The sequence below is a fragment of the Moschus berezovskii genome, chromosome 4 (assembly GCF_049115385.1).
Source record: "Moschus berezovskii isolate FMDL1 chromosome 4, NW_MosBer_1.0, whole genome shotgun sequence".
Taxonomy (NCBI): Eukaryota; Metazoa; Chordata; class Mammalia; order Artiodactyla; family Moschidae; genus Moschus; species Moschus berezovskii.
Genome location: NC_142463.1, coordinates 4,785,857 through 4,810,836, shown reverse-complemented (window position 1 = coordinate 4,810,836; position 24,980 = coordinate 4,785,857). Strand labels below are relative to the sequence as shown.

The following is a 24,980-nucleotide window of genomic DNA, read 5'->3' as shown; positions in this document are numbered from 1 at the left end:
AAATCTACTCTTTTTATTGGAGTGATTAAGCAGAGTGTTAGGACTGAAGAAATACCATTCTGGAAGATGAGATGAAGGCTGAAAACCCAGCTAGTTACATCGCAGTGGTGAATGTATAATTTTGTTAAAGGACACGTTGAACACACAAATGGGGATTGGGCTGTCATTATGGCATCATAAAAGAGTCAACTTAAAATTATATTTATTTAGAAACACGTTGCCTATAAAACGCGCATATTTAATACAAAGGAAGTAGGCAATGCCATAATCGATATTTTAATTACGAATTTCAAAAATTATAGCAGCACAATTCTATATGTCACAATTCTATAGTTTTCCTATACCCTGCTCCCCTTTATCCTGTGAGTCAAAATCTTGTTTTCTTCTCTTTAATTCTGGGGAGAGCCGGTGGGTGGGCAGGGTAAGACCGTTTGCTTATGGCGCCACCTGCAGGACTTCACGAAAATAAGTTTCAAGGCTGGAATCCTTCCGCCGGACCTACAAACTGACCTCAGGCTTATTTTGGCAATTTAATGAGACTAATTTTTGTTTTAAAATAGAAAGATGCTGACAATTTCAAGACAAGCCCCTGGGTTTGAAATGCCGACTGAAAGCCAAAAATAAGATGCAGTATTGATCCTAGTTGAAACTTTGGGACTTTTGAATATCTAAAGTGCACATAGAAAATTTGACTAAGGAATAATTTATTCTTGAAATAATGGAATAAAAGATGCAATATTCCGGGTTTATCACTTGGTCCTTGGGCAGCCCTTAAGAGATGAAAAGCACTTGGCAAGCTAATAACATCCACAATTGCAGTGATTAAGCACTCTCAGACGTCCGCGTCAGGACCGGTCACTGGAGCAGACCGGCTCATTCTCCAAGCCTGTATTTGACGCTGTTTTTGTAGAGGGTTAAGTGTCCTTTGCCAAAGTTCAACAGCCTGCCCCATCAACATGAAAACATAAGGTTTATTTCGAAGATGGAAACCGTGGTGCTTATATACAGTTACTGGGATTTGCAAACGCTTCTTAAAGAGTCGTTTTGATTTTCTTCAACACATGCAGAATTGATGATTATTATGTAACTGAAAATTAAATGGATTTTGAGTACACTAGAAAGAGAGGCCCAAGGCTGTGTTCAGAACTTTAACCATGGCACGTCGCGGCGCCATATCTGCACCCTGCCTGCCTGTGGGCTGTGTCTGTGACTCCCATGCTGTCCAGGTGATGGCGATGCTGGAGGGGGGGCGAATCTTCTCAGGACCATTGTTGGCAGAGAACCTCATGTGTACATTGTGTATTTTCACCCTGTTTCACTGTTATTTTATTTTTTGCTTAATCAAGCAAATTGCTAGCAGGAATTAAAGTCTGAAAAAACTATCAATGAATTCCATCCCATCTGATGATTAAGTTCAGTTCAGTTCAGTTCAGTCGCTCAGTTGTGTCCGACTCTCTGCGACCCCATGAATCACAGCACGCCAGGCCTCCCTGTTCATCACCAACTCCCGGAGTTCACTCAAACTCATGTCCACAGAGTCGGTGATGCCATCCAGCCATCTCATTCTCTGTCGTCCCCTTCTCCTCCCGCCCCCAACCTTTCCCAGCATCAGAGTCTTTTCCAGTGAGTCAACTTGTCGCATGAGGTGGCCAAAGTATTGCAGCTTCAGCTTTAGCATCAGTCCCTCCAATGAACATCCAGGATTGATCTCCTCCAGAATGGACTTGTTGGGTCTCCTTGCAGTATAAGGGACTCTCAAGAGTCTTCTCCAACACCACAGTTCAAAAGCATCGATTCTTCGGCGATCAGCCTTCTTCACAGTCCAACTCTCACATCCATACATGACCACAGGAAAAACCATAGCCTTGACTAGACGGACCTTGGTTGGCAAAGTAATGTCTCTGCTTTTTAAAATACTATCAAGGTTGGTCATAACTTTCCTTCCAAGGAGCAAGCGTCTTTTAATTTCCTGGCTGCAGTCAGCATCTGCAGTGATTTTGGAGCCCAAAAAAATAAAGTCTGACACTGTTTCCACTGTTTTTCCATCTATTTCCCATGAAGTGATGGGACCAGATGCCATGATCTTTGTTTTCTGAATGTTGAGCTTCAAGCCAACCTTTTCACTCTCCTCTTTCACTTTCATCAAGAGGCTTTTGAGTTCCTCTTCACTTTCTGCCATAAGGGTAGTGTCATCTGCATATCTGAGGTTATTGATATTTCTCCCAGCAATCTTGATTCCAGCTTGTGCTTCTTCCAGCCCAGCGTTCCTCATGATGTACTCTGCATATAAGTTAAATAAGCAAGGTGACAATATACAACCTTGATTAAGATAACCCCCCAAACACCACCATTTTTGTCCCATACACTCATGGCCATAAATCAGGGATCCTTTTCAGCACATCTGGAGTCACTAGAACCGGGGTGACTCTCTGTGGTCAGATGGCAGTTGTATAGCCAGAGATGATAAAGTTGGAGGGAAAATATTCCTCTGCTATCTTTTTCCTTTTTAGTAGTAAGAGCATCTGCTCTTTTATTACCTTCTGAATTTTGAACCATGTGAATGCGTCATTAAACACTACATTTAAAATTAAAGAAAGTTTAGGTCTTATGGAATTGAGTTTATGTAATATACTCAGAGGTAAAAGTAATGATGTTCTATGTGAACTGTTTAAGAATGGGAAACATTTTTACTCTTTAATGAAAGAAATACCAGGCTATGTTTTTTTCCCTGGAAAAGAAGACAGCCAAGATAATTCTAGCTTTAAAGCGGAAGGTAGTTTCGGATGTTTTCTCAGCTGACTTACTTCTCTCCCCAATACCTTTTCTCTCTTCCTGCTTCCTCTCCCTTGTTCTTCTCCTCCCTTCTTCTCTTTCTCTTATCTATGTGGAATTATGCACGTCTCCTTCATTTCAGAACTTCCTCCCACCTGGAGCTTAGGGCAGGGCTAGGCACAGTCATCACTATCACAAACTTTTCAGTTATTTTATTTTTTGCTTTGTTGTTCAGTCGCTCAGTTGAGCCTGACTCTCTGGAACCCCATGGGCTGCAGCACAGCAGGCTGCCCTGTCCTTCACTATCTCTAGGAGTTTGCTCAAACTCAGGTCTGTTGAGTCGGTGATGCCATCCAACCATCTCATCCTCTGTCGTCCCCTTCTCCTCCCGCCTTCAGTCTTTCGCAGCATCAGGGTCTTTTCCAGTGGGTCAGTTCTTGGCATCAGGTGGTCAAAGTATTGGAGCTTCAGCTTCAGCATCTGTCCTTCCAATGAATATTCAGGGTTGATTTCCTTTAGGATTGACTGGTTTGATCTCCTTGCTGTCCAATAAAATTCTTGGGGATGAAATAATGAAGACGAATTCTTTGGCAGTGGAGGAATTTCAGGCAGTTACAGGGAGATGTCTGGGGTTCACTGTTAGAATCATGTTGTTTTTAAGCAGTAATTTGGGGGGAAGTGTGTTTTTGAAATGTAATAATTGGTCATTATTTGTCAGAGTTTTAGAAATGTGAAGTCAATATGGCGAATTCCCTGGCAGTCCAATGGTTTAGGAATCCATGGTTTCATTTCTGAGGGTGCAGGTTCAATCCCTGGTCAGGGAACTAAGGTCCTGAAAGCTATAGGTGTGGTTTTAAAAGAGTTCTACTTTGTGGCGGGACTCCAAAACATATTTAACATTTAGTACATTTCAGAAATACAACCAAAGTGTTCTCTGAGGAGGATGAAATGGAGATGGGAGCTTGAAGAACAGGCTGTGTCAGGCCGGCAGGTTCACTCAGATTCTCATTTGCAAAATCCTGCGAGGACAGGGCTCCTGAGTGGCTGCTGGGGCTGTATTTCATACTGTTTGCCTTCCTCATTTGTTCTCATAAATAACGTGGCTTTGCTTTTCTGTTTTTACAGTCTTTATCCCAGCGTTAGGCTATTTCCTTCTAATAATAAGACACTCATAATAATAGAAGGAGCCGTTTGTGGTGTCCCTTCTGACCGCTTCTGGCTCTGAGGTTTCGCACTGTGCACTCCTACTGATGCACCAACCACAGGCAGGGCTGTCACCCAAGCTTGTTAGCAATGTTAAAGTTCCCAGACCCGCAGAACCCAGGCCCCACTCTGGATGCCAGTGTCAGAATCCACGTTTTAACAGGATCCCTTTGGAGCGGAGAAGCCTGCTGCTGTCATGTGTGATCTCGCCGAGTCCTACCCCAGCGCGAGAGGTGTGCGTGCATTCACTTCCCAGCTGAGCAAACTGCAGCCAATTTTGGTTAAGGAACGGTTTCTCTTGCTCGGTGGAGCAGCCTGGATCTGAAGCCCTACATCTGAGGTGTCACTGTGGACTCCTCCAGTGTACTGCATCTCTTTCCAGGACAAAGTAACTTCCCAGTGTCTCCCTGGGGCTTCCCTGTGGCTCAGCAGGTGAAAACTCTGCCTGCAGTGCAGGAGATGCAGGGGACTTGTGTTGGATCCCTGGGTTGGGAAGAACCCCTGGAGGAGGGCACGGCAACCCATGCCAGTATTCTCACCTAGAGAATCCCATGGACAGAGGAGCCTGGCAGGCTACAGTCCATGGGGTCACAAAGAGTCAGACAGGACTGAAGTCACTCAGCGCACACACACACACTGCCTCACTAGGACCACATCCTCTCACCTGCTTCGGGGCTCCTCAAAGCCGGTACAGTGAAGTTCAGAATCCTCGAAGTCCTCCTGATTTGCCTCCCAGCTCCTCCAGCCCTGCCTCCCTCCAGTTGTGAAGGCATGGGGACCCTCCCTTCAGCACCAATCACTGTCCCTCCACAGTGCGTGCACCTTCCTGCACCCCAGCCTTTGTTCAACTTTTCCTTTTGATCCAGTAGTGGCTCCTGGATGTCTATGTGGAGGAGGCTTTGGGAGAGCCATCTGCCTGAGGTGGGGGTGTGTGTGTGTGAGGTCTTGAGCTGTGCTTACGTAGGTCAGGTGAGCTGTCTGTCTCAAAGGGCAGGGTGCGGTTGGGTCTGACCATCCCTCCAGACCCAGCCTGGCTCCTCCTGTTGTGATATCCGCCCTCACTGGGTGGCCCTGCCAGGGCCCCTCTTCAGCACCACAGTGGGCTTCACTCATGGTGCAGACAACATCCCACCTTAGACAGCACTCATCTGCTGCGGTGTAAAGCGCCCTTCCAGACTGCCACGGGGGGATGGTGTCCCCGCCAGCCCGAGGTTCATCCCAGCTGCGCTGTGCGCTGGCTCAAACTGGAAAAAAAAAATGGAGCCACTGCTTATCCTCAGAGGATGCTCACAGAATCTTTGTTTTAAAACATGGGGTTTAACTTCTGAGGTCTATTAAGGCCAGCAGAGGGCTTCCCGGTGGCTCAGCAGTAAAGAATCTGCCTGCAACGAAGGAGATATGGGTTTGATCCCTGCGTCAGAAAGGTCCCCTGAGGAGGAAATGGCAACCCACTCCAGTATTCTTGCCTGGAAAAATCCCATGGACAGAGGAGCCTGGCCGGCTATATAGCCCATAGAGTTGCAGAGAGTTGGACATGACTGAAGCGACTTAGCACACATGCATGCAAGACCAACAGATGAGAAGAGAGATCTTCAGACCAGTGAAGAGAGTTTATTACTCACAGTTCCCAAGAGAAGGGCCACACCACACGGGGAGCAGCAGGGCTGGCCAGGGGGTGGGGGCGGGGGAGGGGGGACGGCATAGGGCTGGCCAATCGCAACAGCCGCAGTGCACTCCGAGGCAGAGAGGCTGCCCCCAGGTGTCTGGGTGGCCCTGGTTGGGGCGGTGAGGGGGGAGAAAGGGACAGGAGATCCAGGGAGGTGGTAGGGGTGTGACCCCTGGGCTGGTTGAGTTGTATTTGAAAAGGATGCTTGGGGGCACATTGTTTATTGTCTTTAAGAACTGGCTAACCCTCGGCGGGGTCAGTCCCAGTCCAAAAGGCCCCAGGTGTCAAAGCACCAGAATATAAAAAATATAAAAACATGGTTAATCCAGTCCTAGGCCTTAGAGCTTCCTCCTGTTATGGATGCTCAGGCTGAGCTGAGGGCAGCCTCCACGAACCTGCATCTGTATCTGGCATCCTGGACTGTCCCCCACAGCTGGATCAGCTGGGTCTGCTGGGGCCGTCAGACAGAAGACTTGCACAGGATCAAAGTGTCTGCTCACCACCCCTCTAGCGTCCTCCGAGGGGCTCTGGGCGGTGATGCGCTTGGAAGCACCAGCGGGCTCCTGGGCAGGGGCTCTCGTTAAGGAAGCACGCGTCCCCTTCTCTGCATATGGACATCTGTCATGTTTGGGGGGTGGGCAGAGTCTTCCCAGGGGGGCTGAGCTCTAGGAGGGGTGTAATGTTTTCCCACCCTAAGTCAGAGGGTCTGAAGTTTGGGGACGGGGCCAGCAGGACTGTGGCTGAACCATCATGGGCAGGGAAACCAACTCGGAAAAATACATACACCTTTTAGTTCAACCTCTGTGGAAAGGTAGTCCATGTAGTCATGTATGGATGTGAGAGCTGGACTATTAAGAAAGCTGAGCGCTGAAGAATTGATGCTTCTGAACTGTGGTGTTGGAGAAGACTCTTGAGAGTCCCTTGGACTGCAAGGAGATCCAACCAGTCCATCTTAAAGGAGATCAGTCCTGGGTGTTCATTGGAAGGACTGATGTTGAAGCTGAAACTCCAATACTTTGACCACCTGATGTGAAGAGCTGACTCACTGGAAAAGACTCTGATGCTGGGAAAGACTGAAGGCAGGAGGAGAAGGGGACGACAGAGGATGAGATGATTGGATGGCATCACCGACTCGATGGACATGAGTTTGAGTAAACTCTGGGAGTTGGTGATGGACAGGGAGGCCTGGCGTGCTACAGTCCATGGGGTCACAAAGAGTCTGACATGACTGAGTGACTGAACTGAACTGAACTGTGGAAACGTACTTTGTGATACAGGTACTATGACATTCACAGTTTCAGTTCTCACAGGCAACCCTGAGAGAGGCAGAAAGGGCTTTATTACCAACTCCACGCCCAGGTGGAACCTGACGTGGGTTGAGGTCTGTGCACTGGGTGGGTAGGAGGTCCCATCCAAGGACCATCAGAAGACACAGTGTCCTGGGCCACACTGCTGGGTTTCAGTGCAGAGCCCCCTCTGGCTCCAGAAGCAGGTAGTTTTGCAGGGACTCTGGCAAGGGCAACAGAGGCACGAGGGAAAAGCACTTTCTGCCAAATGATTTCCGGATGGCACAGCGGCAGAGATGCTGCAGACAGCGGGGCGTGTGGGCCAAGGCGAAGAGGGACCGGTAGAAAGCCTGGTGCATCTGAAAGAAGGTGGGAAGTGTCAGTCTGGGCATGTGGAAGTGGCACACTTCCTTCTTTTTCCCAGAGAGAAGAGCCCCGATGACACGGGGAATCCTTCATGGCTATTGATGAGAGGGAAAGAGAGTGCATATGTGTGTGTGTGTGTGTGTGTGTGTTAGTTGCTTCAGTCATGTCTGACTCTTTTCAACCCCCATGGGCTGTAGCCTGCCAGGCTCCTCTGTCCATGGGATTCTCCAGGCAAGAATACTGGAGTGGGTTGATATGCCCTCCTCCAGGGGATCTTCCCAACCCAGGGATCGAACCTGGGTCTCCTGCATTGCAGGCAGATTCTTTACCATCTGAGCCACCAGATCCTACCCAAAGCGGGTCTGGGCACTTTTCTGTAGGGTGGCTACTGCCCAGTCAGAGGTAAGTCTGTTTTGGGTAATCTCAGATAATACTAATTTGGGGGTCATCTCCTCGAATTCCTAATCTGCACAGGGGGCTTCCCAGGCGGCACTAGTGGTAAAGAACCTGCTAAAGAACCCACCTGCCAATGCAGACCTAACAGATACAAGTTCGATCCCTGCGTCAGGAAGATCACCTGGAGGAGGGCATGGCCACCCACTCCAGTATTATTGCCTGGAGAATCCTATGGACAGAGGAGCCTGGAGGGCTACAGTCTATAGGGACACTCCGAGTCAAACACGGCTGGAGTGAATTAGCATGCGTGTGTACCATCTGCACAGGACTCAAGTCAATAAAACATGAAGGGCCATTTTCTAGAGGCTTTGACACAAAAAAAGTTTCTTTCTTAATCAGCAGTCACCTGTGGACTTTGTTGTGTATGAATGCAGTGCCCGCAACTGCCTCGGTCATATCCTGAGATGTCAGAAAGTGAAGCAGACACACAGGAGTCTGGATCTCCATGGCCCACCCTCCCTTGGACACTGGTTATGGAGCCCTGACCTTCCTAAGCCAGGGTGGTCCTTACAGCACCCCAACCAGACCCATGGGCTGAGTGAGTACTGAGCCTTCAGAAGAAAAACAGAAACACTCAGACATGCCCTTCTCTTTCCTTTCCCAGAGGTTTCATCCTTTCCTGGATATGAGTGCAAAACCCCGCACAGAACAGAAGTAAGACAACAGTCTGTACTAACGGAGGAAGAAGGGGCCACCCCCTCACCTGAAACACTTCTTCAGGGATCACCTCCTTCCAGGACTCAGAGACGCGGAGCTGAGGGTAGGAGTTGAAAAGAACCTCGATGACGGCGGGGACCACTGCGCAGCTCTTCAGCACCTGGTCAGAAACGGTGGAAGACACATTTTTGGTGGGCTGGGTTTTGGGTCCAGGTGGGAAAGGCTGGGGAGGTAAGAGGGGGTGCCTGCATCCCGCTTTAGCCACTTCCGGGCTGTGTGACCTCTCGACCCTCCCAGGGAACAGCAGCATCCCAGTAACAATACAATAGGGTCCTGGTCGGCCCCAGGCTTCTAGGCCAAGGAGTTCCCAGGAGGGATATGCTGATGCTCGCTAGGTCTGGAGAGCTGCTCAGAGAAAAGGAATCAGAACGCCTGGGGGGTGGGGTGGGGGGTGGGGGAGTGGGTGGGTGGTGAAGGGGAGGGGGAGGGGGTGAAGGGTCGGGGGTGTGGTGGGGGGTTGGGGGGTGGGGTGGGGAAGGGGTCTGTGCAAGGATGGCGTTCCCAATTTCTGGCTTGTTTTCTAGTTTGTCAGGAAGTTGGGGGAGAAGAGTTGCTTTGCTGTTGAATTTTTTCCTCCCCTTGGCCTTTCTGGTTTATTTTCGTAGTCCCTACTGGCCAAGGGTGCTTGTTTTCTAATTTGCAAATTCTGTAATCCCTACTGGCCAAGGGTGCTTGTTTTCTAATTTGCAAATTCTGCAATTCAGGTCCATCAGCTTCATCATAAAGATGGAAAGTGTTTGCTTTTAAAAAGTAGAAATCTTTTGTTGTTATCATGGAGAAGTTTGAAAGTACACAAAAGTAGACTGAACAGTAGGGTAAACCCTTGTGTACCCACCATCAGCTCATGGCCCATCCTGCCCTTGCCACATTTCCAGTCCCCCCCTCCATATTATTTTAAAGCAAATTCAATGTAGCCTGTCATGTGATCTATAAATATTCATGTGTCTCTTAAAGGACGTTTAGAAGAAACACAAATGCAGAATCATTGTAATGGCTGACAAATTAACAATAGTTCCTTACTGCGTGCATGCTAAGTCACTTCAGTCATGTCTGACTCTGTCGACTCTATAGACTACAGCCCGCCAGGCTCCTCTGTCTATGGGATTCTCCAGGCAAGAATACTGGAGTGGGTTGCCGTGCCCTCCTCCAGGGGATCTTCCTGACCCAGGGATCCAACCTGTATCCATCTATCCTGCATTGACAGATGGGATTCTTTACCACTAGTGCCACATGGGAAGCCGGTTTCTTAGTATCATCTAATATATACTCTATGTTTAAATTCACAAATTTCTCTTAAATACCATTATATCAAAACAGTCATTTGTTTGCTTGAATAAGAATTCAGATAAGACCAACACCTTTATATTGGTTGACACGATGTATTTTCAGATCTCTCTTTTTTGTTTTGTGTGATTTATTTGTTGAAGAAACTGGGTTATTTGTCCTGTGGAGTTTGTCACTGTTGGGATTTTGCTGATTGTATCCCTGTGGGATGCTGCTTTTTCTCTGCTTTCTGTAAATTAGTAGTTGGATTTAGAAGCTTGATGGAATTCAGATTTGAATTTGGGGAAATCCCATGGGCTGAGGAGCCTGGTGGGCTATAGTCCATGGAGTTGCAAGAGAGTCAAGACACGGCTTAGCGACTAAAGAACAACAGGGCAACTTCATTATTCTGATTTTGAGGGTGAGGATTTACCAAGTGCTGTGAAACTGTTCTGTTTATGTCTTGACTGAGAAAACTGAGAGTAAGCCATTTTTTTCTGAGGTCAGGCACCAAATAGCCGCAGTAGCCAACAGTCAGAACCAATTGCAAGTCTGGCCAGCATTCTGCTCCTGGGGGCTCCCGAACACACGCAAGGCAGTTGCCGCCTTTACAACCTGCCCGGCTTCTTTCTGGGCTTCCCTGGTGGTCCAGTCGGTGAATAACCTGCCTCCAGGACAGTAACCCGGTTCGATCCCTGGGTTGGGAAGATCCCTTGGAGGAGGAAATGGAAACACACTCCAGTATTCTTGCCTGGGAAATCCCACTGACAGGAGCCTGGAGGGGTACAGTCTAGGGGTGGCAAAAGTCAGACACTTATTGACTGAACCACTACCTAGCTTCTTTCAGATGTAACACCCCTTTAAGATACAGAAAGGCTAAGTGTCAGTCGCTCAGTCACGTCCTGCTCTTTAGGACCCCATGGACTGTAGCCCGCCAGGCTCCTCTGTCCATGGGATTCTCCAGAATACTGGAGTGCGTTGCCATGCCCTCCTCTAGGGGATCTTCCCGACCCGGGGATCGATGTAGGCCTCCCACATTGCAGGCAGATTCTTTACCATCTGAGCCACAGGGAAGCCCAAGCAAGATTTAAAAATTTCAGATTTCTCTTTTTCAGAGATAACCCCTATCAACATTTTGTATATACTAAGGTTTTATGTATTTAGAAAGGAATTAGTATAAAGGACAAAAATGAGCTAGTGATTTGCATACTATTTTGAAACTTGACTTCTCATCAAAATAGATTGTGAACAATTCAAACATTATAAATGAGCATGTAAACATTATTTTTAGTGGCCATATAATATTGAATGAATGTATCATAATGAATTCAATGAACTATTGTAAGTTGTATAATATTTTTTTATCTTATCAGCAATGAATACCTCTGAATATAATTTCCCTGTGTCCAACCTTTCTTATTTAGATTGCTTATACTGAATTGCTGCAAGGAGAACTGCAAGTCAATGAGTGTGTATACATTTTTTCCCCCTTTTTAATGTTTATTATTTTTCTCCATAGTTTTTATTTATTTTAATTGGAGGCTAATTACTTTACCATATTGTGGTGGTTTTAGCCATACATTGACATGAATCAGCTGTGGGTGGACATGTGCCCCCATCCTGAACCCCCCTCCCACCTCCCTCCCCATCCCATCCCTCAGGGTCATCCCAGTGCACCGGCCCTGAGCGCCCTGTCTCATGCATGGAACCTGGACTGGCGATCTGTTTCACATATGGTAATATACATGATTCAATGCTATTCTCTCAAATCATCCCACCCTTGCCCTCTCCCACAGAGCCCAAAGGTCTGTTCTTTACATCTGTGTCTCTTTTGCTGTCTCGGATATAGGGTCATCGTTACCATCTTTCTAAATTCTATATATGTACGTTTATATACTGTATTGGTGTTTTTCTTTCTGACTTCACTCTGTATAATGGGTTCCAGTCTTATCCAGTTTCATCCACCTCATTAGAACTGACTCAAATGCGTTCTTTTTAATAGCTGAGTAATATTCCATTGTGTATATGTACCACTGCTTCCTTATCCATTCGTCTGCCAATGGACATCTAGGTTGCTTCCATGCCCCAGGTATTGTGCTGTGATGAACACTGGTGTACACGAGTCTCTTTCAATTCTGGTTTCCAGTGAGAGTGTGTGCTTTAAAGGTCTTAAAACATACTGTCAAACTGGAAGTGTGTAAGCGGTTACCCTTTTTGAAGAACTGAGTATGAGAGGACCTCTTTCTTCCTACCCAGATCATCTCATCAATTATTTAAATTTGACAGGCACAAGTTGAAATATTTACTTTTGGTTGACGTTTGTCTTTTTTAAATGAATTGTTAGATTGTCTTTTGCTCATTTTTTCTATACTTCATTCCTTTTTACCATTGTGAAAGTCGCTCAGTCGTGTCCGACTCTGCGACCCCATGGACTAAAGAGTCCATGGAATTCTCTAGGCCAGAATACTGGAGTGGGTAACCTTTCCCTTCTCCAGGAGATCTTCCCAACCCAGGAACTGAACCCTGGTCTCCCACATTGCAGGCATATTCTTTACCAGCTGAGCCACAAGGGAAGCCTAGCTGATTTATAAGTATACTTTATTTATTAAGGTTACTTTTAAGATAGAAAATCATTTTTGCAAATAATATTTTATCCTCCTCAATATTAAGATTTCTTTTCCTTGTCTTATTACATTGACTAGAGCTTAAAAATTCAATGTTAAATAATAGTAATTGATAACAGGCATCATCTAAATTTAATAGGACTATATTTAATAGGACTGTCTCTAACCTTTCACCATAACCTTAGATAGCAGTTTCACATAAATTTGTGAATTTACTGACAAAATTTATTCACAAAAAATAAATTTTGTGAATTCACATAAATTTGTTGTTGTTCAGTTGCTAAGTTGCGTCTGACTCTTTGCAACCCCATGGATTGCAGCATGTCAGGCTCCCCTGTCCTTCACTATCTCCCAGAGTTTGCTCAAATTCATGTCCACTGAGTTGGTGATGCCATCTAACTAACTCATCCTCTGCTGCCTCCTCCTCATTTTGTCTTCACTCTTTCCCAGCATCAGAGTTTTTTCCAGTGAGTCAGTTCTTCCCATCAGGTGGCCAAAGGATTGGAGCTTCAGCTTCCGCATCAGTCCTTCCAATGAATGTTCAGGGTTGATTTTCTTTAGGATGGACTGGTTTGATCTTCTTGCAGTCCAGGGGACTCTCAAGCACCACAATTCAGAAGCATCAATTATTTGGTGCTCAGTCTTCTTTATGGTTCAACTCTCACATCCCAACATGATGACTGGAAAAACCATAGCTTTGATTATATGGACCTTTGTCAGCAAACTGGTGTCTCTGCTTATTAATATGGTGTCTACGTTTGTCATAGCTTTCCTTCCAAGGAGCAAGCATCTTTTAATTTCATGGCTGCAGTCACCATCCATAGTGATTTTTGGAGCCCAAGAAAATAAAATCTGTCACTGCTTCCACTTTTCCCTTTCTATTTGCCATGAAGTAATGGGCTTTAGTGTAGTCAATGAAGCAGAAGTAGATGTTTTTCTGGAACTCCCTTGCTTTCTCCATGATCCAACAAATGTTGGCAATTTGATCTTTGGTTCCTCTGCCTTTTCTAAACCCAGCTTGAGTATCAGGAAGTTCTCAGTTCACATACTGCTGAAGCCTAGCTTGAAGGATTTTGAGCATAACCTTTATAGCATGTGAAATGAGCGCAGTTCTATAGTAGTTGGAATATTGTTTGACTTCTTTGGGTTTGGAATGAAAACTGACATTTTCCAGTCCTGTGGCCTCTGCTGAGTTTTCCAAATTTGCTGACATATTGAGTGCAGCACTTTAACAGCATCACTTTTAGGATTTTAAATGGCTCAGCTGGAATTCCATCACCTCCACTAGCTTTGTTCGTAATAATGCTTCCTGAGGCCCAACTGACTGCATACTCCAGGATGTCTGGCTCTAGGTAAGTGACTATACCACTATGGTAATTCGGGTCATTAAGACCATTTTGTATAATTCTTCTGTGTATTCTTGCCATCTCTTCTTAATCTCTTCTGCTTCTTTTAGGTCCTTACAGTTTCTTTCCAGTACCCGAGTACTGGATTTTGAACTCTTTTATTGACTATAAGGAACATAGTTTCTTATAGTCACATTTCTTCTAAGGAATGCTGGCCCACTGTAATAGATATAATGGTCATCTAAATTAAAGTCTGCCCGTTCCCGTCCATTTTAGTTCACTGATTCCTAAGATGTCAACATTCAATCTTGCCATCTCCGGCTTCACCATGTCTAATTGACCTTGATTTGTGGACCTAACATTCCAGGTTCCTATGCAATATTGTTCTTTACAGCATTGGACTTTATTGTCACCTCCAGAGCCATCCACAACTGAGCATTATTTCTGCTTTGGCCCAGTGTCTTCATTCTTTCTGGAGCTATAAGTAACTGCCCTCTGCTCTTCCCCAGTAGCATGTTGGACACCTTCCCACCTGGGGGCTCATCTTCTGGTGTCATATCTTTTTGCCTTTTCATACTGTTCATGGGGCTCTCCAGGCAAGAATAGTGGAGTGGGTTCCCTCCTCTAGTGGACCACATTTCGTCAGAACTCTCCACTACCTGTCTCCATGACCTGTCTGTCTTGGGTATCCCTGCATGGCATGGCTCATAGCTTCCCCAAGTTATGTAAGCCCCTTTGCCATGGCAAGGCTGTGATCCATGAAGGGGATAAATACTTTGTTCTAAGTTAAGGAAATATCTTTGTATTACTAGATTTATGATTTAAGTTTTTAATATTTTCTAGACAAATCGCTACAAAAAGATTATCCAATACTGACCTATTTTGCCTTTCATAAAACAGTATGTGGCTAGTCTTCTAAATAGAATGGTAGATTCAATTTGTTAAGATATTTTTCATCTTTTAATAAATAAGTTTGCTTTACAGTTTTAGCTTTTTGAGCTATTAACATTACTGTCAAGTTTTAATGTCACTCAGTGTTAACTTAGTAAAACTGTCTGAGACGATTTCTATCTTTTTAATACTCTGGGAGGTTTTGAAAAGTAGATAATTATAGGAAATAAGAAAGCATGATGGACTTTGCATTTGAACCTTTAGCTGCAGGTGATAATATTTTCAAATTTTTCACAGTTACTGGCATATTTTGATTTATTCTTGGTTTAATTTTGTTCATCTATATTTTCCTGGAAAAAAAAGAAATTCAGCATTGCGTGTGTACTGGTCAGCGTTGTAACAAGAAGCAGAGGGCAATTTAAGGTGAGAGTATTCCAGGAGGGTTACTGATACAGGGCTTGTTTAGCCAGGTGGGTGTGCAGAATAACCACGAGGAACAGTGCTTTGATACAGAGCTGGCAGTGGAGCTGATTCCCACTCCTGGGCTTGCAGGGTGAGAGAATGGAGTGGGTTGTCTTACCAGGAGCAGAGATCTCTGGCTAGGGACACTTACACCAACCTCAAGCTGAGAGGGTATCTAGTGAACACACCCTCTGACCTCCCTCTCCTTCCTCCCCAGCTTCTGGGACACTGCCCTGATGAAGCCCAGGGAGTAGAGAGCCAGGAGACTTGCAGATGGGTCCATGCAGGTGAAGAACAAATTTGGATGGGGATGGTTATCTGCATTGTAACTAGGAATAAGCACCCTTTCTCATTTGAAATTCACTGTGATTGTCTCTGCACTGTGTTTTGCATACTTAATGTCTTGCTGGAATTCTATTTTAATTATTTTTTTTGTCAAGAAATCAGCTGTTGGATTTCTTTGATCAATTCTCTTTAAAAATATTCCAATCCATTAATTTTTGCCTTCATCTTATTAATCCTTTTCTTCTTTTCTCTTCCCAGCTCCTTGGATTGACCACTCAGTTAACTTGGCAATATGTTTTTCCTTCAGTTCAGTTCAGTCGCTCAGTCGTGTTCGACTCTTTGCAACCCCGTGGACTGCAACATGCCAGGCTTCCCTGTCCATCACCAACTCCCTGAGCTTGCTCAAACTCATGTCCATCAAGTCAGTGATGCCATCCAACCATCTCATCCTCTGTCGTCCCCTTCTCCTCCCGCCTTTAATCTTTCCCAGCATCAGGGTCTTTTCCAAGGAGTCAGTGCTTCGCATCAGGTGGCCAAGGTATTGGAGTTTCAGCTTCAGCATCAGTCCTTCCAATGAATATTCAGGACTGATTTCCTTTAGGATGGACTGGTTTGATCTCCTTGCAGCCCAAGGGACTCTCACGAGTCTTCAACACCACAGTTCAAAAGCATCAATTTTTCGGCACTCAGCTTTCTTTATTGTCCAACTCTCACATCCTTACATGAAGATTGGAAAACCATAGCTTTGACTAGCTGGACCTTTGTTGGCAAAGTAATATCTCTGCTTTTTAATATGCTGTCTAGGTTGGTCATAGCTTTTCTTCAATTCTTGGGTCTGAAAGATCTGCTGAAGAAGGGATAGGCTACTCACTCCAGTATTCTTGGGCTTTCCTTATGGCTCAGCTGGTAAAGAATCCACCTGCAATGTTTTTCCTTAAGTCACAATAAAAGTAATTTTAAAGTGCTGTGGATCTTCCTTTGAAGAGAGGTGTGGTGAGAGCCATTTGTTTTGAGTCAAGAGGTTGCCACTGTCTTTCTTTCTTAGTCTGCAATTAAGCAACTCTTGATGCCATATTCATTTGGGAGTGTGCAATGAAATTTTTAAAAAGTTTAGCTGTTTTTAAGAATTAACTTTTGCTATTATTTTTTGGTGTATTACAGCTTTAAACAATGTCTGATTTTGGAGTATTAGTATTGTATTCTGTTTGCATGGCTCGAAGTTCAACATGTATATTCACATTTATGATTTGAAGCTGTTAAATTTTTTCCCCACTTCATCTATGGAAAAGACTGAGATATGAATTAAAAATCATCTAGAATTATTATTTTTCAGTTAGCTTCTCCATTCTAATATAATGTTGTTTGGCATATAAGGTAGGTTCTTAACAATTATCTCTTACTACTGACTGAAGTGAAGTGAAAGTCACTCAGTCGTGTCCGACTCTTTGTGACCCCATGGACTATACAGTCCATGGAATTCTCCAGGTCAGAATACTGGAGTGGGTAGCCTTTCCCTCCTCCAGGGGATCTTCCCAACCCAGGAGTTGGGAACCCAGGTCTCCTGCATTGCAGGTGGATTCTTTACCAGCTGAGCCACGGGGCAGCCCAACAGTACTGGAGTGGGTAGTCTATCTTGTCTCCAGCAGATCTTCCCAACTCAGGAATTGAAGCGGGGTCTCCTGCATTGCAGGCAGATTCTTTACCAACTGAGCTATCAGGAAACTATGGACTGTATCCTTTATCAATGTCAAATGAATCTTTTCTTCTTATTATGTGCATTTCCCTGGAATTCTGTGCTTCATATGATATCAATATATCATTTTACTTTCAGTTTGTTTTTGCTATAATTGCCTCTGCTTCTGCTGCTGCTAAATCACTCAGTCGTGTCTGACTCTGTGAGACCTCATGGACTGTGGCCCACCAGGCTCCTCTGTCCATTGGATTCTCCAGGCAAGAATACTGGAATGGGTTGCCATTTCCTTCTCCAAGAATTGCCTCTGCCTACTCTTTAATTAATTATAACCTTTTGTTTCATGTTAAAAGTCTTTGAGAATCTCTATATTGGTAATGAAAGAAAAGTGAAGTGGTTCAGTCATGTCCAACTCTTTGTGACCCCATGGACTATAGCCTACCAGGCTCCTCTATCCATGGGATTTTCCAGGCAAGAGTACTGGGGTGGGTTGCCATTTCCTTCTCCAGGAGATCTTCCCAACCCAGGGTTTGAACCCAGGTCACCCACATTGTAGGCAGATGCTTTCCCATCTGAGCCACCAGCGAAGTCCATATTGGTAGTAGGGTAGCTTAAGAAACTCACGGGGCTTCCCAAGTGGCACTAATGATAAAGAATCTGCCTGCCAATGCAGGAGACACAAGAGAGTCAGGTTCCATCCCTGGGTCGGGAAGATCCCCTGGAGGAGGGCATGGCAACTCACTCTAGTATTCTTGCATAGAAAATTCCATGGACAGAGGACTGGTTCAAAATTGGGAAAGGAGTACAAACAGGCTGTATATTGTCACCCTGCTTATTAAACCTCTATGCAGAGTACATCATGAAGTAACAGGCTGGATGAATCATAAGCTGTAATCAAGATTGCTGAGAAATATCAGCCACCTCAGACATGCAGATGATACCACTTTAACAGCAGAAAGTGAAAAGGAAGTAAAGAGCCTCTGGATGAGGGTGAAAGAGGAGAGTGAAAAGGCTGGCTTGAAACTCAACATTCAGAAAACTACGATCATGGCGTCCTGTCCCATCACTGCCTCGCAAATAGAAGGGGAAAAACTGGAAGCAGTGACAGATTTTATTTTCTTGGGCTCCAAAATGACTATGGACAGGGATTTGCAGCCATGAAATTAAAAGGCACTTGCTCTTAGACAGTGTATTAAACAGTAGAGACATCACTTTGCCAACAAAGGTCCATATAATCAAAGCTATGGTTTTTCCAGTAGTCACATATGGATGTGAGCGTTGGACCATAAAGAAGGCTGAGTGCTGAAGAATTGATGCTTTTGAACTGTGTTACTGGAGAAGACTCTTGAGAGTCCCCTGGACTGCAAGGAGATGAAATCAGTCAATCCTAAAGGAGATCAACCCTGCTTATTCATTGGAAGGACTGATGCTGAAGCTCCAATCCTTTGGCCACCTAATGTGAAGATCCGTTTTACTGGAAAAGACCCTGATGCTGGAGGAGACCCTGATGATGGAAACGACCAAAGACAATAGGAGAAGAGGGCAACAGAGAATGAGATGGTTTGATGCATCACTGACTCAATGAATGTGAGTTTTAGCAAACTCTGGGACATAGTGAAGGACAGGGAAGCCTGGCGTGCTGCAGTCCATGGGATTGCAGAGTCAGACACGACTTAGTGACTGAACGACCACAGGAAATTCACGTTTATTGTTACAGATAGTCTATCTTGTCTTATTTCTATCTCACTTTATTCTTTATGATTTCTTATGCCTCTTGTTTCCTTTGTTGTCTGCTTTCTGTTACACAGGCTTGTATTTTCTTTGTATTTATCTTTTATAGTTTGGAATTCTGTATTCTTATTTAAGATTTTACTAGTGGTTACCTTCAAAGTAAACAAAAATGACCTACATTTCTCTGAACATCAAAATAGCATCTTTTGTGTTCTAGATGTGCCATGATCCCTTCTCTGATATCTCCCTCTCTTAACCAATCCTTCTCTTTCCTTAATAATACCTGAAGTTTGTGCTCCAGATTATAATTGGTACAAGCTCTTATTTTATGTCATGTATCTTCTCCAGAAATAATTTTCGGTAGTTGCATTTAGTTTTATAAACTGCCTTACAATTACTTAAGCTTTCTTTATTTTAACCAGATTGTTTAAGCCACTCATTCCACAGATATCTATCAAGTTCCTCCTAGCAGTTAAGAGACTGTGTTATGTTTGTGTGATACAAAGGCAAGCCTTGACTTCACAGAATTTTACAGTCCCAAACAGCATCAGTTCAGTTCAGTCGCTCAGTTGTGTCCGACTCTTTGCGACCCCATGAATCGCAGGACGCCAGGCCTCCCTGTCCATCACCAACTCCCGGAGTACACTCAAACTCATGTCCACAGAGTCGGTGATGCCATCCAACCATCTCATTCTCTGTCGTCCCCTTCTCCTCCCGCCCCCAATCTTTCCCAGCATCAGAGTCTTTTCCAGTGAGTCAACTCGTCGCATGAGATGGCCAAAGTATTGGAGTTTCAGCTTTAGCATCAATCCTTCCAATGAACACCCAGGATTGATCTCCTTTAGAATGGACTGGTTGGATCTCCTTGCAGTCCAAGGGACTCTCAGGAATAGCTCCATAATATTAATAATAGTTCAGTTCAGTTCAGTTCAGTTGCTCAGTCATGTCTGACTCTTTGCGACCCCATGGATTGCAGCACGCCAGGCCTCCCTGTCCATCACCAACTCCTGGAGTCCAACCAAACCCATGTCCATAGAGTCAGTGATGCCCTCCAACCATCTCATCCTCTGTCATCCCCTTCTCCTCCTTCCCTCAATCTTTCCCAGCATCAGGGTCTTTTCCAGTGAGTCAGCTCTTTGCATCAGGTGGCCAAAGTATTGGAGTTTCAGCTTCAATATCAGTCCTTCCAATGAACACCCAGGACTGATCTTTAGGATGGACTGGTTGGATCTCCTTGCAGTCCAAGGGACTCTTCTAGAGTCTTCTCCAACACTGCAGCTCAAAAGCATCAATTCTTCGGTGCTCAGCTTTCTTTATAGTCCAACTCTCACATCCATACATGACCACTGGAAAAACCATAGCCTTGACTAGACGGACCTTTGTTAGCAAAGTAATGTCTCTGCTTTTTAATATGCTATCTAGGTTGGTCATAACTTTCCTTCCAAGGAGCAAGCGTCTTTGAATTTCATGGCTGCAGTCACCATCTGCAGTGATTTTGGAGCCCAGAAGAATAAAGTCTGACACTGTTTCCACCGTTTCCCCATCTATTTGCCATGAAGTGATGGGACCAGATGCCATGATCTTCATTTTCTGAATGTTGAGCTTTAAGCCAACTTTTTCACTCTCCTCTTTCACTTTCATCAAGAGGCTCTTTAGTTCTTCTTCACTTTCTGCCATAAGGGTGGTGTCATCTGCATATCTGAGGTTATTGATATTTCTCCCGGAAATCTTGATTCCAGCTTGTGCTTCCTCCAGCCAAGTGTTTCTCATGATGTTAGTAGTAATAACAAATATGTAGGTGCCATAGTACTCTGGTGGAGGAATCACCAGGTGCTAGAAATGACACCTGAGTCAGACCTAGATTTGCAATGGTGTGGTGAGTTGGTCAAGGAAAGATTTCTGCAGGAAGTGACATTCAAGCTAAGACATGGAACAGGAGTTCCAAAAGATGTGGAGAGTTCTGAGGACTAGGATGTTCAAGGTATAGAAAAGAATTATCAAACATGGGAGGCGAGAAGAACAGAAAGTACTGGCTGTGGGACTTCCTTGGGGGTGCAGTAGATGAAAGTTTGCCTGCTAATGCAGGAGACATGGGTTCCATCCCTGGTCCAGGGAGATCCCATGCGCCAAAACTGCTGAAGCTCAAGCTCCCTAGAACTTGTGCCCCCCAACAAAAGAAGCCACTTCAGTGTGAAGCCCACACAACACAATGAAGAGTAGCCCCGACTGCTGCAACTAGAGAAATTCTCACAAAGGAACAAAGACCCAACACAGCCAAATATAAGTAAATAAATAAAATTATACATATAAAAATATTGACTGTGATGTGAGGCTTGACACAGGGGGTGGGGAGGGTAGTGAGAATTGAGACTGGAGAGGACAGCAGGTCAGAGCCGGAAGAGTGCTGCCGGCCACGATAAGAAGCTGGACTTTACCTTCAGGGCACCGGAAAGCCCTCGAAGGGTGATGAGTGGAGAAGTGACAGGGTCGGATTTTAATTTTAGAAATATCACCATGGCTACAGTGTTGAGAAGATTTCCGGGGCCATACTGGAGGCAGAGAGTCGAGTTATGAGGATATTTCTGCAATCTAGGGGAGAGGTTTGTGCATGCTCAGTCGCTCAGTCGTCTCCGACTCTCCGCGACCCCATGGACTGTAGCCCACCAGGCTCCTTTGTCCATGGAATTCTCCAGGCAAGAATACTGGAGTGGGTAGCCATTTCCTCTTCCAGGGGATCTTCCCAACCCAGAGATCGAAACAGGGTCTCTTACGTCCTCTGCACTGACAGGTGCCTTCTTTACCACTGCGATGGTGGTGGCCTAAACTCAGCTGGTGGCAGCCAGGATGGAAAAAGAAGAAAGACTTTGAGAGATATTTAAGAGGTTGAGGTGAGAGAATCTGCAGACTGAGTTTCCCATTCCTGAGGCGGTCTTTCCCATCATCTCTTGGTCAGCTGGAGTACCCTCATTCCATTTGGCCTTCAGCCTCCCCTACCCCACCCAATCAGCCCTTGCCAAGAGCACCCCTGAGCTGGCTGTGCCTGGTGGCCAAGGCTCTGCCTCCCTTCGGGCTGTAGCAGCACCTCTGACACAGCTAACCACATCCTCCACTTGGACACGTTCTTTTCTTGGCTTCCAGAAGCCACACGTTCATTCCTTCACCACCCACACTGCTGCTTCTACTCTGTTCCCTCTGCGGCTGTCTCACCTACGCGTCTTCTCCTGTTGGGACCACCTTGGATTCAGTCCTCACCCCTCGTCTCTGTTTGCTCTCCCTCCCTGGTGATCTCATTCAATCTCCTGGCTTTAGACACCATCCAAATGCAACCAACTCTCTAAAGTCTATCTCCAGGTTGGTCAAACCTCCCTCCCAACCTCCAGGTTTGAATATCCAAATGCTTACTTGATTATCTCCTCGTGGCTGGCTCTATCTTACACTTAAGGCATCAAAAACAGAACACCTGAGTCTCCCCCCAGCCCCAGACGTCCTTTCCCCCTAAGCTTCCCCTTACCCCTTGACGGCACAGCCATCCTTCCAACATCTCTCAGGCTTAAAGCCTTGGAGTCATCTTTGACTTCTCTTCTCACACATCCTGCATCCTACATCCAATCTGTCAAGAAATCCTCCTGGCTCTACCTTCACGAGATATCCAGAATCCATAATTTCTTTTCCCTTTTGGCTGCACCGCACAGCTTGTGGGATCTCAGTTGCCCCACTAGGGACTGAACCTTGACCGTGACCACGAGAGCCTGGAATCCTAGCCACTAGGCCACCGGGCATTCCCTGTTTTCAGTCCACTGCCCTCGTCCACACCAGCATTATCCCTCAGGTGGCCACAACCTCCTAACCCATCTCTCCACTTCTTTTCTGCCCCTCCTAAAGTAGCTTCTCAACACGGAGACCACAAGGAGCCTCACAGAATGTCAGGCCATACCACTCCTCTGCTCAAACCACTCCGACGGCCAGAGTCACTGCAGGGTCCTGGGAGACCCCACGGTCTGTCCCGTCCTCCAGTTCTCTCAGCTCCTGATGCTGTCCCACGGGTTCTCTCCACCTTCAGCCTCATTGGTTCCCTTGTTGTCCCCCACGTGGGTCACGCTCACTCCAGCCTCGGAGCTGTGGACTGTGTCTTATCTACTGGGCTACTCTTTCCCCAGACACCTGCTTAGCTGATTCCCTCATCTCTCTCAAGTCTACTCAAACCACCCATCCTAATACCCTCTTTAAAACATGCTGCCTCCTGCCTTGGTTCCCCTCTCCCAGTCCTGATCACTGTATTGGCCCATTTATTATGCTCATTGTTTCATGCTCATCTCCCCCATTAGAGTGTAAGCTCCATGAGGGCAGCAATACTTTCCCCCAACCTAGTCACTCATTAGGTATCCTAAGCGCCTAGTATGACTCTGGCAAATGGCTGGTGCTCAATAAATATCTGTTAAATAATGGATAAATAGAAATATGTTTTTTCTTAAAAAAAAAAAAAGCACTCAGAAGGCATGTCCTATGAAACCTTGATATCTAAAAGTGTCTTTCTTTTGCCAGCAAAATGTGAGCTATCTTGGCTGAATGTAGAATTCTGGAGAAGGCAATGGCAACCCACTCCAGAACTCTTGCCTGGAAAATCCCATGGACGGAGGAGCCTGGTAGACTGCAGTCCATGGGGTCACTAAGAGCCGGACACGACTGAGCGACTTCACTTTCACGCATTGGGGAAGGAAATGGCAACCCACTCCAGTGTTCCTGCCTGGAGAATCCCAGGGACGGTGGAGCCTGGTGGGCTGCCATCTATGGGGTCGCACAGAGTCGGACACGACTGAAGCGACTTAGCAGCAGCATCTAAACGTTTTCTTTAAAAATCTGTAGATGGCAGCCTGGTGCTCTGTGATGAACTAGAGGGGTGGGATAGGGGTGGGAGGGAGGGAGGCTGCAGAGGAAGGGGATGTGTAAATATATATAGTCATATATAACTATATAATATATAGTTTATATATATAGCTATGACTGATTTGAGTTGTTGTATGACAGAAACCAACGACAACATTGTAAAGCAATTATCCTTCTGTTAAAAAATAAAAAAGTCTGTAGATGGGGAGTTCTCTGGTGGTGCAGTAGTTAGGATCTGGTGCTTTCACTGCCATGACCTGGGTTCAATCCCTGGTTGGAGAACTTGGATCCAACAAGCCATGCGGCATGGTCAAAAAAAAAAAAAATCTGTAGATGATATTTAATTGTCCTATAATACTGCAGAGAACTCAGAGTCCAGGCTGATTTTCACTCTTCTAGGAATAACCTGTTTTCTACTTGGATGCATTGCTAGCTTTTTCTGTGCCTTTTTAGAATGCTTTTGCTAGGCTGTATATAGGTACGTGTCTTCCATCACTGATTTGCAGAGAATACCCATTCAAGCCCTACACTTTAAGACTTTTCAGTGCAGCTGCGTTTTCTTCTGTGGCGTCTTTGATGATTGTTTCTGACCCATTTGTCGCAGGTTCTTCAATAACATCGCTTATCTGTGAGTTGGCTCTCTGCCCTTTATGACTATCACTTTGCCTTTTAGTTTCTTGACTTTTTTTTCTTTTGCTCTTAAGAAGACCTTTTAACATTAATCCTTTGTAGTGAACATTGTGGTTGACTTCCCAACACTCCAGACAATTAGATTAATTCAATCATGATCATTCTATTCTCGTTACCATTTAATGGTTTGGGGAAGGGCAGGTTTAAGCCAACTGGGCTTAATACAACACAGAGAAGGACTTCCTCAGGGTTTCTAGAGAAAAGCGGCTGAATCTGAACAGGAAGGTGGTTGGAACAGTTGCTGGAAGTCATTTAGGGACCAAGAAAAGGACCATTTTGAGGGCAAGGTTGACTTACTGAGCTTGGAAGGCATATGGTACTTTGATGATGTCACTGAGACTCAGAAATAACCAACCATGAAGCCTGTGCTTCTTGTTATGAGAGATTCAAGGCAGGGCTGGAATGAAGTCAGGCAGGGACTGCCTGGCAGAGGCTGTGACTTTGAGAATGAGCTGTCTGGGGATACTGGAGCCATGGAGAGGAATGTGTTGCTATAGAAGCTACTCAGGATGGAGGAAGAGGACGAGAAACACCTTGGCTTTATTTTTACCTCCACCTCCAATTTCCCATGGTGTCTCCCCTGGCTGAACCCAGCCAGAAGCCAGCTATACGGGGCCATGTGTTAGCTTGAAGGGGCTAGCCACAATG

The 24,980-nt window shown here is 45.5% G+C and overlaps 1 protein-coding gene across 2 annotated transcripts in view; it reads right to left on the bottom strand.

The window, feature by feature from the left end:
* Positions 1-5,255: 5,255 nt before the first annotated feature.
* Positions 5,256-24,980, bottom strand: part of ASB18 (ankyrin repeat and SOCS box containing 18) — an 83,687-nt gene continuing 63,962 nt past the window's right edge. For both annotated transcript variants that reach the window (XM_088835095.1, XM_055401864.2), the window contains 2 exons: positions 8,453-8,566; positions 5,256-7,286 (listed from right to left, as the gene is read on the bottom strand). In XM_088835095.1, the coding sequence (XP_088691221.1) occupies positions 7,101-7,286; positions 8,453-8,566 (300 nt within the window). In that variant the 3' untranslated portion in view covers positions 5,256-7,100. The remainder of the gene's footprint in view (positions 7,287-8,452; positions 8,567-24,980) is intronic.